Raw genomic sequence first — 20211 nt, forward strand, 5'->3', positions numbered from 1 at the left:
CATCCTCAATTTTTTTTCTAGTAAGTCTTTAGGACAAAAGAAAGAATTCTGGACTAATTGTGTGGCCTTGGGCAAGTTACTCAATATTTCTGTGCCTCAGTTTCCTTACCTGAGCCTGTCTTCTGAGCTATACAAGAATGTAGAACACAAATTCATACTTCATCTCTCGGGTTACATATTATTATTGTCTAATATTTTAATTCTTTCCATTAAGAATCTTTTAAAAATACCCACAGATCTGGAAATACTATTATTTACACATATAATGTTTGTCTGTATGGAATCATGGTTTTCAAATTTATGTGTTCACCATTTTTATTAGATCTCAGACTTTTTCTTGGCAATTACTTTTTTTTCTAGAACACATCCATCATACATCCCTTTAGTTAAGATCTGGTAGGTGGTAAGGTTTTGACTTACCTGAAGCTATCTTTAACTCATTCCTAGTCTTCTGAGATAGATTTTCCCCACACACAATTTTAGGTTGACTATTATATTCTCTCAGAACTTTGAAGAAAATATCTTCCTGTGTTCTGACACCCTTTATTTGTGACAGTTCAGCTCTCAGACTGACTAAAAGGTAATGTATCTTTCCTCTGGTTAACGTTAAGATTTTTTTTCGTCTTTGGTGTTCTGTAGTTTCAATGTTTTGTGTCTATGTGTGAATTTTTTTTACTCTTTCCTCTCCTTCTGTTCAAATAGTTTATGTTCCCTATCCTCTACTAAAACTATGATCATGTATCTTACACTTTCTAATTCCTTCTCCTATATCTCTCAAAGTCTTTTACATTTTCCAGTTTCTCATCTATGTTTCATTCCATGGAATTTCTTCACATTCTCTGCCTTCCAGTTTACTAATTCTCCCTTCAGTAGTCTTTTATGTCATTTAACCTATCATATTTCCCTGATTACATTTCTGAAAGACATTTAGCTGCCCTACAATTATGTCTTCTCTCATTGCTATTTTTTATGACCTCATGTTTTTCTTTAAACATTTGAGTATTTTTGTAGCACTTAAATATCTCAACCCTTTTAGAGATCTGTACAGGTTTTTTTTTTTTTTTTTTCTGTTTTCTCTGACTCGTGGTGCTTTCTTGCATGTTTACAGTGATCTTGGTTGTAAGCTCCAATTTGTTTGAACTTGATACATTGGGGTTGCATGGCCCTTAACTGGTGATGCTCTCCTCCAAAAATTATCTGTACATATTTTTGAAAGGGAGCCAAGGGGTTCTTCTGAACTAGAACCACTTTAGTGCCCCTTTAAAAGTCTCAGGTTTAATGTGGAATGCTCAAATTCAGTTCCTCCACCTTGCTGGGGTCCCAAATGAGTTTCTGCATTCCTGAGCTCATCTGCATTTGCCCTCAGTGCAATCCCAGTTTAACTATTTGCCCACATTGTCCTGTTCCTGACCCTAGTGAAAGCTCAATTCTAATCCTCAGGTCATGAATGACCTGTAAGTTACCAAAAAAGTAATGAACATTTCTAAAGAGCAGAGAGGACCAGATTAATTTTTGGAAAATCAGATTACCTTTCCTGGTTTCTTTCAGTAATGCAATGCCAATAAAATGGTACTTTGTGGAGGAAGTGTCTTCCTCCACTCAACAGTAGAGATTTAAGCCAAGTCAGTGCTTAAATGGTTTCAAGGAATAGTTACCAGTATAAAGTGGGTGATCAAAGGGGAAAAAAAGTACTAAATTTTCTTTTCTAGACGTATGAAACAACAACGGAAGTCCTTCCTTAAGTTAGTCCTTCCTTTTAAAATTAAGTTTATATTTCAAGGTGGTCTTTTGACATATTAGTGAAATGTGAGCACTGGTTCTCTAACCCTCACAGAAACACTGCCATTTCAGGACTTCTGCTTCTGGCTATGATGCAGTAGTTTGTAGTAAATCCATGCTTCTTTGAGAACAAATAGAAAAGTTGAGTTAAAATTTTAAAAAGAGATCAAGGGAAGGCAAACCAATTCTGAGAGACTAGGTTTCCAAAGAGAAGAGACCCTCAGAAGGGTGAGCCAAAACGCTGCGAACTGTTCTTCCATTCAGAGCGTTATTTACTGACCATTGGCATGGAATAAAAGGTTAGGAATCCAGGCAGAGGGATGCAGTTGTTAGGAAGGCAAGCCAACAGAGCTTTTAGTAACGTCATGAGGCTGATGACACAAACATTGGAGTTTGGGGCTGCCATGGCAGCCAGAACTTGAATGTCTAACAGCCCAGTGGGAAGAGGGCAGCTTTCCCCTTGAGCCATTTGGTGAATTCTTGAGCTGCTTGAAGATTAAGAAGCTAAGCAGGGAGCTACTGAAAATCTCAGTCGAGTTTTCTGCAACACCGAGAGGTGAAAACTTGGACTTAGAACATTCCAAGAAGGAGAGGTCAGAGTAGATACCCCCAGACTCTTAACTGGGATTCAAGGAGGGGGCCAATTTGGAGATGGAATCTGACAAAAACTGTATTTCAGTTTTGAGTCAGCAGAGATTCTGATTAAATGAGGTAATCTTCCCTCCAAATCATTTTACTTTCCTACCTGAAACTTCATTGATACCTAAACTCCTTACCACAGCTCCTGGGTCCCGTATGGCCTCTGTCCACAGATCTGCTTTCATCTCCCATTCTGCATTCAGGGCTCTCCCTTTCTTCTTGTTAGCTTTGCCAGCCATTTAGAATCTCAAGTTGCTGAGGCTTTCCCTCACCAAGTTGGGTCTTTATATCTCTTTTGTTATTTGAAAGTTTTCCCTCACTTCCTTATCATAGCCTTTAACACACTACGTATATAGTAATAGCTGCCCATCTGTTTATAGTCTCCACTAGACTGTATGTGAGAATTCTGTGAGAATTTAGTTACTGCCACTTTCCTCAAATTAGTTCAGTGTCGGAGATAGTGAACACTCCACACGTACTTATTAAGCGATGCTTGAGGGGAGGGAGAAGCTAATGCTTAGAGAAGCACAAAGGGTGCACTGACACCATCGTGGAAAACCCCGTGCAGATCCTAGATGGGAGAGATCACATCAAATTTCGTTCTGTACCTGTTTGAAAGAGAAGGAAAACCTCCTACCCACGGTACTCTTGGGTCTTTTGGTTGCTGACGTGTTAACTTTTTCAAAGGGCTCGCAAAGGTCCTGAATTGTGTTTTCTCCAAATTTAAATACCTCTCCTTTTCTGTATTTCTATGTTTGGTGGGGAGGTGAGTGACACAGAGTAAGAATTTCTTTGAAAAATTATAATACATATAGTAAATGAAGCATTTCCTAGAACTTATAAATACCATACTTCTGGAAAATAATTTTCTTTTTTAACAGACACTAAAAATAAAATTGAAATTTGATAAGTACTTCATTAGCTTTTATATTATAAGATGATGCTTCCAGAGATTATCCTCGACAGTGACACTGATTTCCTACTCATTCAATAAGTTCAAGATAGGATATTTGGTACAGCTACCTTAAAAGAATCTGTATCATCATATAAAGTAGAAATTTAAGTAACTATAGTTGGTTATTGAGGCTTTTGCTTTTTAGAAGAGTCAAACCAAGCACACCTGAGTGTTTCAACACTTGAAGCTTCGTTCATTCCACGACTGCACACTCAATGAGTATGAGCTCTTTCTCCAATAAGTTACTTACCTGGTCGATTTTGCTTTTTAGCCTTTACGTGGTTAGAGGCAGCAACAGCATAGGATGAAGTGAAGGATCTGCTTTTGGTGAGAGTCATCATCACTGAGTTTTTCCAAGAATCTGGATTAATAGCACTATAAAGACAGGGTATAAAGAGAAATGAAGAAATTATTCATCAATTATTGGGGCGGACCTTACCAGAACCAACCATCATTTCCATAGTAGACTTTCCAATCTGAGTCGTGGTCCAGGTTCAGTGACAGAACCACTTTACTTCCAAATGACAAACAAGGTTATCTAAGTTCAACCTCTGCTGAAGGGATACAGTACACACCCTTTAAGGATTCTGGGTTAACAAAAGACAAAAGATAGCTTTACTGTTTATCCAATTACTGTATACACACACACACACACACACACACACACGCATACACACTCTGTAATTTACAGGCACTTTCAAATGCATTGCTTTGTGTGATCCTTGCAATAGTTTTCAGCTGCCTATTGAACTTCACTGTCTTGATTCCTGTTTAAATCTCATGAATATGGAATGATTTGAATTCCAGAGAGGAAAATAGCTTGGGGAAACCTTTACTTGGTCTTCCCACACTAACACAGGAGGGGAAAACTATCTGTGCATCTGTTGTAGAAGATCTCAACCCTCCTCCACAAAAGTGGATTTTATAACCTTAGTTCTATCTATAAAAACTTCATCCTAGGTCCTAAAAGTCTTACCAGGTCCTAACAGTTTCTTTTACTGAGTTTACAGCGTTCTTTCTGCCTAATATACAGGGGCAGGGGTCAGTCAGTTCCAAGGCCAACATGAAATGATTAGAGTATGATTTATTTCAGACTTTTTTATTTCTCTCAAGCCTATTTTTTTTAACGCACCTACTGGCATTCTTCCACCTAATTTTACTACAGTTGTACCATTGTTCCCTTTCTTCCTAAGAATTCCTTCTGGTGAGTACCAAGGCTCTGGATACACATCTCTGAGGGATAGGGCCAAGATTCTGCTTCTCAATCCAGTGTCTTTTCACTCAGCTGGATTTAAAACTACCCAGGAGTAAATCATCCAGCTCTGTACCTAAAGGAATATAAGCTGAGGACTGTTTCTACTTTTCACTTCCCACTCTTGTTCTTCTTTTGATCACTGCAGTCCTCAGGGAGCCTCAATAAAAAGACAGACATGGAAAGGAAGAAATAAAAGGGCTGACAGGGAAGAAACTTCAAAGGCTAAAACTCAAATCAGTTTTGAAATGAGTCAGCAGGTTTAGGAATAGGTCTCCTAAGTGAAGAGGTTTTAAATTTGGTGTATCATCAGAGCTGGAGATGATCTGAGGCTATCTTTTCACTATTTTCATGCACGACAAAGGATGAGTCGACCAAAACTAGCTGTATTTAATGATGGTACCATTGCTACTTACTTACACATGGTTTTCCCTTAAAGGGCTCAAATTCTCTTCAGAATGAATTTTATTTCTTTATAATGGTGAAAAAGTTGTATCATTCGCAGATTTTATATCAGGACTTTTAATAGGATAGTGAAATTAAGGAATAGTAAGTTAGTGGAAAAAAGCATACCCAGGCAAGACATCTATTAGTATTTTTAGGACAAAGAGAATGAATAGGATTGTATGCTATTCCTTATCTATTTTGAAAATATTTGAGCATGAGTATTTATTCCATAAAGCAGAATGACAAAATCTTTAGGAGTTAAGCTCATAGAAGTTTTTGAAAGCTTCTTCCTCACAATGATTTCAATGTTAGCCCCCAATCTCATTTAACTAAAAGAAGAGAGAAGTAGGAGAAAAGAAATTTGATGAGAAGTAACAAACAATAACACAAAGAAAGGAGGCATTTAAGAATGCTAGAATGGATTTTTGGTAGAGTCATTCTACGGAAACTAAGTAAAGGAGCATGCTTGCCAAGGTGTGTTGGTAAAATAAAGATATACACTGAGAACACAAATTCATTTTCTTAAGCAACGAATATTTAACTATAATTCCCTACTACTTATCAGTATTTGCTGCAGTAGAAGTCGACAGTGGTCAATATTTTCATAGGAAAATATCATCAATGACTTGTAATTTTAAACTTTAGGAAATGTTCATGAAACAGATTGGGTAACATCCTCCTATGGTGATGCTTAGAAGTTTTACAAACATCCAGGTAATAAGACAAAGTGGAATTATACTGATATGTGAAAGAAAGAATCATTCAAAATTGCTTCTGATTCTATAGGTTTATTAGACTACCAATAATATGTTAATGTGGAAGAAACCAATTATGTTTCTAATCAACAAAGCAAGAGAAGTTAGCCGTCATTAAATTCGTAAGATTTGAAAGGTTTCCATTTCTTTGCCAGTCTCAGAATGGTGCTTTATTTATATTCAAAGCCAAGGTCAAGAGAAAATCACTTCTAATATTGCCATCATGTAGTTCAACAAAGATGTGGTAATTTTTCAGTCATTAGGTCATTAATAAAATTGATGCAAATGTTTCACAAACCTGAAATCATGTGGTAAAGGTGCTCATAACTATTATTCACATAAGGTATGCTATTTCTATTCTAAATAGAAAAGGACAAACACAGTAGCTCCCTCTGAAAGCACCTCTTTCATGATGATGTTTTCTTCAAAACTCTTTCTAGATCTTTGTATTATCTTTCCTTTAGCTTTGGTAACTCTGACTTTTCAGTCACTTTGTAAAATTATCACTAATATACTAAATAAAGTTTATTCTATTTTTATTGAGGTACAGTTGACATGTAACATTATATTTGCTTCAGGTATATAACATAATGGTTTGATATTTATGTATACTGTGAATGATCATCACAGTAAGTCTAGTGAACATCCAAAGACATGCAGAGTTGCAAAATTTTCTTTTCTTCTGATGAGGACTTTTAGCTCTACTCTCTTAGCAACTTTCAAATATACAATACAATATCATTAACCACAGTCACCATGCTGTACATTAAATCCCCATGACTCATTTATTTTATAATTGCGTTTGTACCTTTTTGAACCCCTTGACCCATTTTGTCTACCTCCGACCCCCCACCTCTGGTAACCACCAGTCTGTTCACTATCTAAAAAAAGTTTAAATTACCAGCTGTTTGAAGATATTTCGGTGCTCTTAGAATGATGATCTATTTTTTGATCTGATCTTCTGCCTTTGAAATAATGCTAGGAGAGCTGGTCTGGTGGGCTGGGGAAAATCTAACCATCATTTGCAAATGTCAGGTTATATACCTTTGATTTAAAGATCCAATATAGATCTCAGTCTAGGTAAAACCTAGCCCACCTTTATTCTGGGCTCACCCTTTCCACCCAAAGTGACAGTGGCAGGCATCACCTCAAGTCACCGTCCCCATTTATACTTAAGGCCACACAACACAATTTAAGCCTAATTATCTGATGTTAATCCCTACACTGCTCTGGATTTAAACCATCCACCTTTTTCATTTTCAAAGCTGGCCTCCAGCCAACTATAATTGGCTGGGCCTCCTTTGCACTGTAATTTATAATTCATTTTTGGTAAAAAAAACAAAAAAAAACAAAAACATCTCCAAGACATATGAAACCATCAGGAGCACCGCCTAACCTGGATGAAGGTGCTTCATGCAGTTTGATGCTGGCGCTACGGTCCCTCCGTACTGGGGCAGGCTCCAAAGTGGGCAGACCCGTGGCTGACGTGGTGGTTGTCCAAGTTGATGAAACTCGTCTCAGCAAACCAGGGGGCAAACTCCTCCTCAGGCGCTGGGAAGAAGGAGCGTTGATTTTATTACCAAGCATATTTTCTATCACTAACTTCTACATAATGAAACAAAATGGGTTTTTAATTGGCAGTGAGTTTATTAAACTACATTGGTTGAATATCATTTATCTAAAATTTGGGCACTCAGAAATTCAATAAGAAACTCTGGCCCAAATCAATGAATATTATAAAAATAACATTTTGGGGATCTTCATTTCAATGTGCACACAAATATGGGATTATGGGAAATGAGAATCAATTACCTTTGTGATAATTTTATAGTTATATTAGTTCAATAGGGCTTATACACTTATACACACATCATGTTAGTTAGTTATTATGACCAGTAGATTTTCCTCAAAAGACACTCGTGTGGGACATGGATTAATTTTTATCATCTAGCACAATGGTAGGCGCTATATCGAAGTGTTTATTGATTGATTTTTAATTTCTTGATCCACAAATGACAGGAGCTAAGGGTAAGAGTATAACTCACAAGATGTACCACCTCTCTTGTGGTTAACATGACTTAAGACAGGCAAATGGGTAAAGTCATTAGGACCAACTCCTCTCAATAGAAGACTGCTGGTCGACCTGTGACCCTCTCTTTGTTATTTCTTTTCCTACCATATCCTAAGTGGGATCTGTGGCACCATTAAGCACTCAGGCATGGTTCTGAGCTCACCAGCATGAGCACGGGCCCTCTAACGAGAGTCTTAATCTTAAAAATGAAAGGGAAGGTAATCTAACACAACTACAGCAATAGTTATAAGAGGTAGGAGCTCAATCCATTTTTATGTGTGGCCAGTTACCCCAAGGAGAACAACTGTGTAGGCAGAGTTTAACAAAGACTCAGACTGCTCTTCCCGAAGATGGTAAAAACCCTGAGAAGTGAGGATATGGCACCTTGGGATTCAAGAAGACCTCTGATACTAAATAGTTCCCAAAATCTCTTAAAGATCTGGATATGCATCTTAGAACGGAATTCAATAGGAAGAGAAAAGGTCAAGCACTGTAAATATCAGCATTATTGTCTGTAAATCTGTCACTGACTTCATGTCTATTTTGAGGCCCAAGGGAATCAGTTACTCTCTCCCCATTCCTTTATTGTTATATTATCATGCTTAGCCGTATCTTTCTCAGAGAAGTAGATGTTCGAAGGGAACTTAAACAACTTAATTGACAAAGTTGTGTGAAGGACACTGTCCTGAATCAAGAGACTCACAATGGCAAGAACACAGATGTTACTGACTGACCACCAGCTCCAGAGGACAGCTGCTTGTTTACCAAATAAATAAGTGTGCTGGATGTACCTGAGACCACTGAAATTCTGATTCTTTTTTTTTAGTCTTTAGCATGACTTGTTTTTAACTAGTACTGAGGTCTAAACTGGGTGCAGAACCCTATTCCCTAGAGCTTACTTTTGTAAAACTCTTATATGTTATATGTAAAAAGAAGAAAATATATGAATCACTAAGGCCATCTTTTACTTCAAATAATCTAAAATCAACTAGAACTTTTCTAAGTTCAAAACTTGTTGGGTTTGGGAAAGACATGAGGGTACTATGAAGGCTACCATACTAAGAAATCAAAGAGCAAAGGAATCTTGTGTTTCAGAAGGCAATGAATTTTAAACAGAATCCACAAGAGTGGGAGCAGGGATTTTTGCCTGTTTTTTTTAAAATTTTTTATCACCACTATATCTTTATCCCACAGAACAAATCCTGGTATAGAGAAGAAAAAAATTCTTGAACGTCTGTATAAAAAAAGGTAATGCAAAAAGGTAAATATTTTCATTACAGAAAGCTATCACGTGTAAGGATGGAAGACTTTATGTTTACATTAGTATTACTTTGATCACCATGACTGACATACATATCTTTGGGGAGCCACTGATATGAATCTCCATGTGGGTTTGGGGTGACAAGAAAGAGGCCCAGGAGACAATGGAAAGAAACAGTTTCACCCTTTCAGGAGCATGTCATTAATACCTACCTTGGGAATAGCCAGCTTGTCTTTTTCAGAGCTTTCCTCAGAATCAGAGCAGGTATAGTTTTCACTGAAGGAAACGATGGGGTTCACTCTGGGCTTGTGAATGGCCTGGATGGTGAGCTGCGTGCTGAGAAGGTTGCTCACTGCCCTCAGGGACGTGCACACGTTGGGGGGCAGAGAAGGGTCTGCCAGGAGGTCGGTGATGAGGCCGTGAGCCTCGCCCATCACGGCAATGTCCACAGTGATACTGGTTCCTGGAGACTGAGACACCAAACACAGGAGGTCGGGCGAGAAAGGCCTGAGGCTGGAGGCACAGGGAGAAAAACTGGGCTTTTTCTGAAAAGCAGACTGAAGTGACACTAGGGTTGCAGTAAAGTAACATTCAAATCACATTTCTGTTTCAAATTTTGCCAAAATTTGCCATGGCTTTTGCCATTTTTGTGTTCAGGGCACATTTTTACTGTTAGAACCTATGGAGGCACTTTGAAGAGGTACAAAGATAAACACCAGTTTTTAAAAAATAGAAAGTTTCAGGAAACGAAAAAAAATTCATATTGATCACTCCTTATGAAGAGCTCAACATTTTAATGTATATTATTTAGAAAGTGTCCATTGATAGATAAACGGAAAAAGATGTTTTATATACACACACACACACACACACACACACACATATATATATATATATATAAAATGGAATACTACTCAGCCATAAAAAAGAAATTTCATTCTGAAAAGCAACACTAATATAGTATAAAATTTTAATTTTAGTAATATTCTAGTGTGATATTTGAGCCGGGTGTGTGATAATTATTCAACTAATATTAGAGATAAGCACAAAAAGCAACTCAACTTGTTGTTCAGATTCACAAATTGTCCCTCTTCTTGTGGTTGGTAAGAACAGAAATTTCAGTTCTGGAATTCCGTGGCACATCTGTCCTAGTCTGCCAAACTGCCTATCAGATTTAGAGCTACTACTCTATGTTTGCTAAAGAAATGAAGAGCATTAGAAACAGAGGACAGGACCGTTCCTCACCCTGCTGGTCAGGCAGGAACGTAGGCAGGAAGATGTGGGAATAAGGGAGAGCATGGGCAGGGTCAAGGTTAAGAAAGTAGGTGAAGCTTAAAGACGGCATGCAGATGACTGTTAATATTGGAATGCTACCACAGTATGAGGCACAAGGAACCCACGGAACTGTAAACTGAATAACACAGTGATTGGCGTGAGGTTCTGGAACTTGGCTACTTACATCCCAATCACGACTTCCTGACCCTACCACTTTCTAGCTGCATGATTTGGCAAGTTAGTAAGCTCTCGGTGCTGTGACTTCTCTGTCTGTAAAATGGATGTAGTAGAGTACCAACCTCAGAAGGTAATTATAAGAAGTAAAAGGGAGATTATACGTAAAACACTTACTGTTGTGCTGTAAGCGAACAATTATAAGTGTTCAATAATGATAATTATATAAATAATAATAATAATTCTGGAGTCTTTCAATAAGAGGCTATTAGACGTTTGGCTATGTATTTGGGAGGAAAAAAAGTTTAATCATTCTTTCACAACAGACTTAAAAATAAACTCCAGAGAGATGAAAAATTTTATAATCTTGGGATTAGGAAGACCGTTAAAAATAATATAAATGGCATGAACTGTCAAGAAAATATCTAACAGATCTGACTAAATGAAGACATAAACTTCTCATAAGCAAATATGCCATAAGCTAAGGTAAAAAACAAATAGTCCATGAGAAAATATCTGCCACCCAGAGAAGATAAAACATATGCAAATAAAAGGTCTTTTAAAAAAATCAGTAAAAGATAAACTTGGAAAAAGGAAATGAATATACAATTCAAACAAAATTTAATAATCAAATATACAAAAGCTACTTGCCTCCCGAATATTTAAGACACAAACTAAAGTAATAAAAACAATGTTTACTTATTAAATTGCAAAATAATAAAAGACTGCTAGCACCAAGTATTAGTAATGGTTTGGGGAAATGAGCAGTGAGTAAAAAATAATCCAATATTTTTGCAAAGAAATTCTTGCTGAGTCTATCAATTTATAGTTTAAATGTATATATCCTTTAATCTAGCAAGACAATGTAGACATCTAGTCCAAAGAAAAACTACATATGTACAAAAATATAAAGATAAGGTCACAAAGGATACTGCAATGCTCTGATAACAAAGAATGTGGCCATAAATGCATTATCAACAGAGAAATTGTTTTAAAAAGTTATATTACAAATATACTATAAAGTATAATGTACTTATTTTAAAAATTTGGGTAGGTCTATAAATGTTTATTTGGAAGAGTATTCATAAAATATTGTTTTATTTTTATAAAGTATGTCACAGAAAAAGTGAACATATTTTTTGCAATCAGAAAAATATGATAATTATGAAAACACCCAACATCTGTGAAGGTATCTAGTCTTATAATAACTATAAGCAAGGATAAATTATTCTGTAAAGCTATCATATAGAAATTATGTCTTTTTGTACTAGAATAATAAGAGTAGCAATAATAATAATGGTGGATAATAATGGTGACAGCTGGTATTTATTCAGCACAGTCTACAAGGTAGGTACTCTTATTACATTCATTTTTATTAGTCAAAAATAACTTGCCAGGACTTCCCGGTGGCGCAGTGGTTAAGAATCCACCTGCCAAAGCAAGGGACACGGATTCGAGCCCTGGTCCAGGAAGATCCCACATGCTGCGTAGCAACTAAGCCCGTGTGCCACAACTACTGAGCCTGTGCTCTAGAGCCCGCGAGCAACAACTACTGAGCCCGCGAGCCACAACTACTGAAGCCCACGTGCCTAGGACCCGTGCTCCGCAACAAGAGAAGCCACCGCAATGAGAAGCCCGTGCACCACAACGAAGAGCAGCCCCCGCTCGCCGCAACTAGAGGAAGCCCGCGCGCAGCAACGAAGACCTAACGCAACCAAAAAAAAGTAAATTAATTTTAAAAAAAAACCTATTTAAAAAAAAAATAACTTGCCAAATAACTGAGTCAAAAATAACTCAGAATCAGATAGCTAGAGCATGGAAACGTCAGGTTGCAAACACAAATACGTACTCTATTTCCACGGCTCAAGAGCTGAACTAGCAGGCCGAAATAAATACTGAACATTTTCATTGTACGTTACTAAATATATCTGTAATTATTTAACGCTTTATTTAATCATTGTGCCATGTTTTTCTCTCTTTGTAGGTTTAAGTATCTTCCATGAACCAACATGAAAATTTAAGTGTAATAATAATAGCTTTAGGATATATAATTATGTGTATTTCACATTTTTATTTACATTGTTAACTTAAAAAATGTTTGTGAGAAATGCCACTCAATTAGGTTAACATTCCCTTGTAGAAACGTATTTTCAAGTGCATCTCTAATTATTATGCTTCTGAAAAACTCACCCAGTGTGATCTTATGAAACAGTAATATTTATTCCTACCCATGTTGTTCTAATAATCTTAAACTAGTACATCACTGTACTATTTCCCTAAAAAATTAAATTTTAAGTCAAACTTTGTATACAGGACATAAAATTTTAAGATGTTTTGACAATAAAATTAACAGTTTATGTTCTAATAGTTAATAAAGAGATTTTCTCAAAATGGTCTCAGTACATAAAACTTACAAATCTGAAGAAAAATTAGAACGTGCTTATTGACAATCATAACTACATTTTAAAATAAATTATTGGTGAGAAAACAAATGCATCTTATAATTCTCTAATTTTATGTCTTTTTTTAAAGTAATGGATGTATTTCTTATATACTCAGAAAAAAACAAATAACTAAAAATTTAAAAGTAACTTTAAAATAGAAACAGAACTGAAAACTCATCCTTGTAAGCCAATGTTAGTGTTACATAAGAACTTAGAAAACAAGCACATTATGTAATTCAATGTTACTTATACTGTAGCTTTTGTGAAAGCAAAGGTCTTCAAGTGAAAACAAAAGCAATACTCAGGCCAAGCTGATTTGCTTTGTTGTGCAACAGAAACTAACACGGTATTGTGAAGCAATTACACTCCAATAAAGATCTATTAAAAAAAAAAAAGCATATTACCCATATTGGAATTGGCTAAGAAACCAAACACTTCAACTACTGGAAAAATCTCCCTACTGTTATAAAGTCAGGTCTTTGTTTTATTAGTTTTATGATTTAAAAATTAAAATTGTGTAACAATTCAAAGTTGTATCACACATAAGAAGTTATCAGTTTTTGGCTCAAATAATGAAAGGCTTCAATGAGGCATGAAATCTAAAACCAACAATCAGATTTGTTTGCCACAAACTTGCCAAGGCTAACCACACACGAAATGATGAAAGGCTGAAAGATAGATGGGCTGCTGTTTCAATAAACAGCAGGCAAATTATAAAGACCCAGGCACGTTCAGGGAGTCACTATAAAGGAATTTCAGGGGAGAGGGGCTTAGGCTGATTGGTAGTGTTTTTTCATCATATGATCCAAAATATGAAACAACACAGAGTGACTCACACAGAGGGTATTTCCACACCTATTCAACTTTCAAAATAATATAATTCAATTTCTAGGTATACCAAATAACACTCGGAAAAAATTTCATTTAACTGGTGAAATCTTAGCTAGTGATAATAAACACTAAAGGTTAAGTTTATATTAAAGCTACTTTAAAGGAAAGTCTTAAGCTTACAGCCTGAAATCATCTTTGAGTGCAATAACCAACTCTACTGAGCATAAAACCACAGTTGAGTCTTTTTACGGTGCATATGATCAAACGAATCTTTTCCTTGAAAAGAGTGACCAAGCAATAAAAAACATTTTACTTTGCAGACTCTCCTTATAATGGACATACTTATATTTAACATTTAAGAAAATGCAAGTATAATTCCCTGGGCACTATTTAAATGACAACAAAATTTGTATTGCCACCTCTAAATAGAAAATCTGGAATTTAAGTCTGATAAACAGTGGAGTAAAGTGCAGTTTTATATATCAAACCAAAAATAACTGATTCTTTTGGTAAATCCACCACTTTTCAAAGCACCCCGTTCTTTCAGCATCTTCCTTCCCCCCTTTATCTTCTTCCAGTCTACTTCACCATCTCCAGGATGTCCTACGCAATGCTGGTTGCTATGGTAAGAATCTAGCTTGCTTCCAAGTTACTTTAATCAACATAAACCAAGGGCCAAGAAAATCTGGAGTCAGAGATAAGTTAAGGAAACAATAACAAATACACTTAGAAATAACATTAGATGTAACTCCTAGACTAGGCATGTATCAATCAATTCAATTATAGAAATTTTGTTTTTACTGTCACTACTTCTGTGGTAAAACTTTGAAATTACAGTTCTGGTATGATAAAGGGGAAAGCTTTGAAAATGTGTAGGGGTCAGAAAAAATTTGCACTCTATAAAGGGCATCTAAATTTCTAAACCACCATAAGCTGTAAATTATGAAAAATTTAGCAAATAAATCTATGTGGTCAAACGACTACTAGAATGTAAAACAAAATTATATATCTTTAAGGAACATGACAGATTATTTACTGCGGCACTGTGTTTGGGTTTCTATCAACATATTGTTCAGAAATGGAGAATTTCTAAAAGAAAAATATCATTAAGAAGTCTTATGAAATAACTACCGGAACAAGGTAAACAAAAAAAAAGAAGTAAACAAACATCATTTCACTCCAAGAAAGTGAAAGTGGCCAAGCGGGAAATCAGAAAGGGTTTGGGAAAGTTGATGTCAACAGTAATTACTGATTCAAAATTATTAGGGAGATTATCTGGTATAGAGGGTGGGGTGAAGATAAGGCATCCAATTCTTGACAAATTTTTTTGGGGGGCAGCACCAGTATAGTCACGTTATAGCTCTTCTCCCTATACATTTTGAAGCAAAGATTAAACTGATAACTTAATGAAATAGGTTAAATACATCCCTGCCCACAGGCAGAAGATGTAATAATTCTCAAGTCTTCCGACTTAGTGAATCATTTGATGTGTCACTTGCTTTGGACATTAATTTATTCTAACTGGAGGAAAAAAATTGGAAGCAGCACAAAAGCCTCTCTTCATAATTCTACATGAAGCTCAAAGATAGGTTATAAACGCAAAAGCACTAGAACTGAGATAATATCTCGATAACTTGGTTGAGATGCTTTATCCCTCAAATTTGGCCACTTTTTTTTTGGTTCAATATTTTAAGTTTTATGATGGTTTCCAAAATCAACCATGGCTTTTCTCTAGGCGATACTGTATCCATTGGAGCCCTCGGGCTCTGCCCCTGCAAAATCAGAGAATTTGCCTTTATCTTTCTAAGATCCCTCCCAATTCTGTAAGCCTAAAGCATTTCTTTACATAACATACATACACACACAAACATCAAAGAAGAAAGAATCAAATAATTTTAAAACTTATTTCTTGGCTTATTAAGAATTTTAAATTTTTAAAAAAAGATTTTGATTTATTTACTTTTAAATTTTATTTTACTGAAGTATAGTTGACTTATAATGTTGCATTAATTTCTGCTGTACAGCAAAGTGATTCAGAGATATACATAAATACTCTTTTTCATATTCTTTTCCATTATGGTTTATAATAGGATATTGAATATAGTTCCCTGTGTTATACAGACATAAAAAACCTTTTAAAATTATTACATAGACTTCAAAAAGTCCTTGTTTCACCAATTGCTAATCTTACTCAAGCTTCATCTCCTAACTTATTATTGAGTCACTGATGGCTGTTTCCCTCCTATGGTAAAATGTCTAACGTACACCAAGTACTTATGGGGAATAGACTATTTTCTAGAACTTCCATTCCCAATAGTTGAGTTGCACATTTGCCAAGTGTCAGTTATGTTTGGTCCTAAATCTGTTTAGGCCAGTTGCAACTGTCACTGTAACTTACATATGCCAATAAAATATCTATAAACCAGTGATATGTGAGTAAACAATGGAATAGTTTCTTTAAAAACTAAGTTGAATAATTTTAAAGACTTCATGAACAGACTCATAAGGATGAGGCCCCAACAATGATTTCTGTTAAATTAAGTAGGGGTGATTTAACTGCAAAGATTCAAGAAGAAAATGATAATGTGCCTGAAAGATTTTCAACTCAGAATGCTTCCAAATGGCTGTCATTTCTACTGTAAAAACAAAAAACAAAGCAAAACTAAAACAACCCTGAACATGGTAGTCATATATCATGAAGTATGGGTGTGCTGCATGTAACATAACTTGGAACTCTAATCAATACAGTAAAAATATACCCAAAGAGAAACATTCTTGGCTCTTCATCACAAATGTGTGAAATCTACATATTCATATGTATCAAGTTAAAATATCAACATATTGCTAGAGATATGGAAAATATGTTATATTTTTATGATTCTCTGCTTTTAAAACTTTTAAAATTAACAGATCAACTACTGATTAAAAGGGCTCCATACTACTTTAAACCCAACACATTCTTTCACTTGAAATGAGACATAATTTAATAGCTACATTAAAGCTATGCACTACCACTCCTGGAACAAGCGATAAAAAGTGAAGTTTGGTTTATGAATTAACACGTGATAAACAAAAAGGTACAAGTGTATATTTTCATCACATATGTAATTTGGGAGGTCGTATATGTGAGAAGTTGGAAGCAAAGGTATAAAAAATTGGGATATAAGAGAGGAAGTTTTATTCATCATCAATATCAAATTTTTATTTTAAGAGGTAGTACATGGGGCCTTTAACAACACAGGATCTAGAGTCAGACTGCCGGTGTTCAAATTTCAGATCTGGTGAGAATTGGGGAAAGTCACTTATCTCCTTAGCTCTTGTTTTCTCATCTCTAAAAAGAGGGCAATAATAATGCCTGCTGTATAGTACTATTGATGATTCAATGAGATCAGGCACATAAAGACCTCAGTAGAGTGCTTGGCCTCCAGTACATGTTTGAAAAATATTATATAGCACCACCATCATTATTATTATTGCACTGAAAAAGATTATGTGCAAACAGGGATGCATATGTATGTGTGTGTTTGTCTACTACATATACTGGGTCAGTAGTTTCTTTATAAATGAAGGCAGCATAGAGATATCATTTCTCTACTGACAAAACGAAACAAAACAAATGCAAAAACTTAGTTTCACTTTTTATTCTAGGTAAATATATTCATAAAGATTGTATCCCCTACTCCTATATATTCAGAGTAGTTCTGAGATTAACTTTAGGCTCTTAGAAAGTAATTGTACATTAGTCCTGGTTTCAGTTAATATGGTTGACTGCACTGGTATGATTTATAACACACTATGTGAAAGGAATTCTAAAAGTAGGCATCTTAGCTCCATTGTTGGAAGTTTTTTTTTTTTTTCTTTCTATTTAGTCATCTTGGGAGACACCCTGGGAGGCAAACACGGCATGGGAAGAACATTCTCAGGGTGAAAAGGGAATTGGGATAAGGGAGGAATAAACAGTATAAGGGATGACACATAAAAGGAGTCACTGGGACTTTTCTTACCCAGCTTTGGTCCTAATGCTGGGAAAAGATGCCTGATAGGCTTTGGGGAGCTGTCTCATCCTACTTCTCTAAAGCAGTTTTCCACCCCTTGCCCTCCAAATCTTTCTCTCTGATACCAGGAAGCAGTCTCTTAGTCTAAATTCATTTAGAAGATGAGCTGGATTCAATAAATGATCTTTGGTGCATTACTGGTTCTGACCTCAGAGCCAGCAGAATTGCATATGTGTTTATACTTTCATAGGACCCATTTATAATTTTAGACTTGAAGTTGGTTGGGAAATTTTTTAAAAATGAAATCATGTGAAAATTTTGCAGTAACTCATTGTAGGCTGAACCTTGGCTAAATGTCATCCTAAGGAAGCAGATGTTTGCTTATTTTAATTTTCTGGCAGGGAATATGAGTTGACCTTTGGATTTTCTCCTTAAGATAATATGTATGTACAGTAGGAGGAAAACATACAGGGCCCTTCATCAAACTGCTCTCTAAAAACATCTCAGTTGGTCGGGGCCCATTTGAGATGTGAGACACAGCAAACTCCAGCAGTTACCAGAATTCTTAACTTCCTTCTCTTTTGATGGTCAGAGAACATTCCATGTCACCAAATAGGATGTAGTACATGGCCTTGTGTCCTTATATATTTCCCTACAATCTGTCTGCAAATAAGCCCCAAAGTGTTAAAATTGTCCCTCTGTTTATGTTTTCTAAGATCTTCCAGACACTAGCAAATTCACCCAACAACCTCAAAAATAACAACTATCACAGAATACTGTTTTATTATTTAGGCAATAAAACATACTTATGAAATCGCTTACACGAGTAAGCACCCATATCTCTGAGAAGATAACCTTAGCTGCCTTTGATTTCCAGGCTGGTTCTCTCTGTTTCTTCTAATTATAAAAAGATGAGGTGGCTGGCAAAACTAGGAGGAATTCAGGTAATGGACCGTTCCCAGGACTGCTCACGCAAATGAACTGGGAAGGCTTGGTTAAGTATAAGTTGCTATGTAAATAAAAAGCATGATTATTTCTGTTAGTGGAAGAAACTGGATTCTCTGATTGAGCACAAGCTTGTAAATATTATAGAAAAAGATCAGAGTCTCTGAAATAAGTATGAACTCCTAAAGGTGATGAATTTTGATGGTCTTTTGTTTGTTGAATTTTAAGAATTGCTGTTAAACTTGAACTTGAGGTTTCTGTTTGCTTAGCCTAGAAACAATTTCAGTGAACAACAGATGGCAGTATTCTGCCTTTAAAAAAGAACTCCAGTTGTCTGAACATCTTTTTGAATGAGTGCTGCTTCCTCATTAACAGACAGAGTTTAGTTTCTTTTTTCATAGAAAAAAGAAAACACAAAAACTAAAACCAAAACAAAACACAAAAACCTTACATAAGACTATTGGTAGAAAGTAATAAAAACTCTTAAGTTGTGTTATATCTCTCAGGATCATTGTTAAAGTGAAACTGGAACTACATCCTTAATAATTTTTGTCTCAGTTACAAACATTTTGGCTCTGTTACCTTTCTCCATTTTTATAAGCTACCCAAGGTAAACATGACCCATTTTCATACACAATTTGATATAAATTTTTCCACGTGTAATTCTCTAGTGTGATTAAAATATTCATAAAACAAAACCATCAAAATGCACATTTAACACAAGGGTTTTGTGAGCCTTCACTGGCATTTTCTTTATCCCCACTGTGTTATCACCAGATTCTTTGCTACCTCGCGTGCAATGGGCACTTATTCAACAAACTGACTTGTTTCCACTACTGTTGACCTGGGAGATCTTCCCTGCACTCTTGCAGTAGCGTCCACTCTGGTTGCCATATGAATGCCTGTTGAGGCACTCCTGTACTTCATCCACTGGAAGCACCAAAACCAAAAACAAACAGCTGAAAAACCCTGGGAGCTGTAACTTCCAAGAAACCTTCCATCTCTGAGCAGTTCTCACATGTAGTCAGAGAACCTCTCTCACTGCATTTGTGACAGTTTTCCATTCAACTTTTGGTATGTGATCATTTGATGAAAGTTGGTCTTCCTCTTTTAGGCTGAAAGTTTTAGGAGGACAAAGGCAATGCTAATTTTTGCTTACCAGTTTAACCCCGGAGCCTCACTTACTATCTGGTACTTTTTAGGCACTCAGTGACATCAGGAATGAGTTAAGTCATAAGTAGCATTCTCTAAACCTCTAAAGATAAGTAAATTTCCTCTCTCCTGTTCTATGTCTTAAAGAAATATAGAGACAAATAAATTATATTGTCCAAGGTATTTCCTTAAAACAAATAACTGAATTTTCTCGAAGCCATCCTAAAACATTTAAC

At 35.8% G+C, this 20211-nt stretch overlaps 1 protein-coding gene across 1 annotated transcript in view; it reads right to left on the minus strand.

Moving 5' to 3' along the window:
- The window catches only part of PDE3A (phosphodiesterase 3A), a 300529-nt gene that overhangs the window by 47213 nt on the left and 233105 nt on the right, over window positions 1–20211 (minus strand). Inside the window, exons 3-5 of the mRNA XM_007198637.2 lie at window positions 9372–9629; window positions 7224–7378; window positions 3624–3748 (exon numbers count right to left, since the gene is read on the minus strand). Of these exons, the coding sequence (XP_007198699.2) occupies window positions 3624–3748; window positions 7224–7378; window positions 9372–9629 (538 nt within the window). The remainder of the gene's footprint in view (window positions 1–3623; window positions 3749–7223; window positions 7379–9371; window positions 9630–20211) is intronic.

This window comes from Balaenoptera acutorostrata, chromosome 11 (genome assembly GCF_949987535.1).
Source record: "Balaenoptera acutorostrata chromosome 11, mBalAcu1.1, whole genome shotgun sequence".
NCBI classification, from domain to species: domain Eukaryota; kingdom Metazoa; phylum Chordata; class Mammalia; order Artiodactyla; family Balaenopteridae; genus Balaenoptera; species Balaenoptera acutorostrata.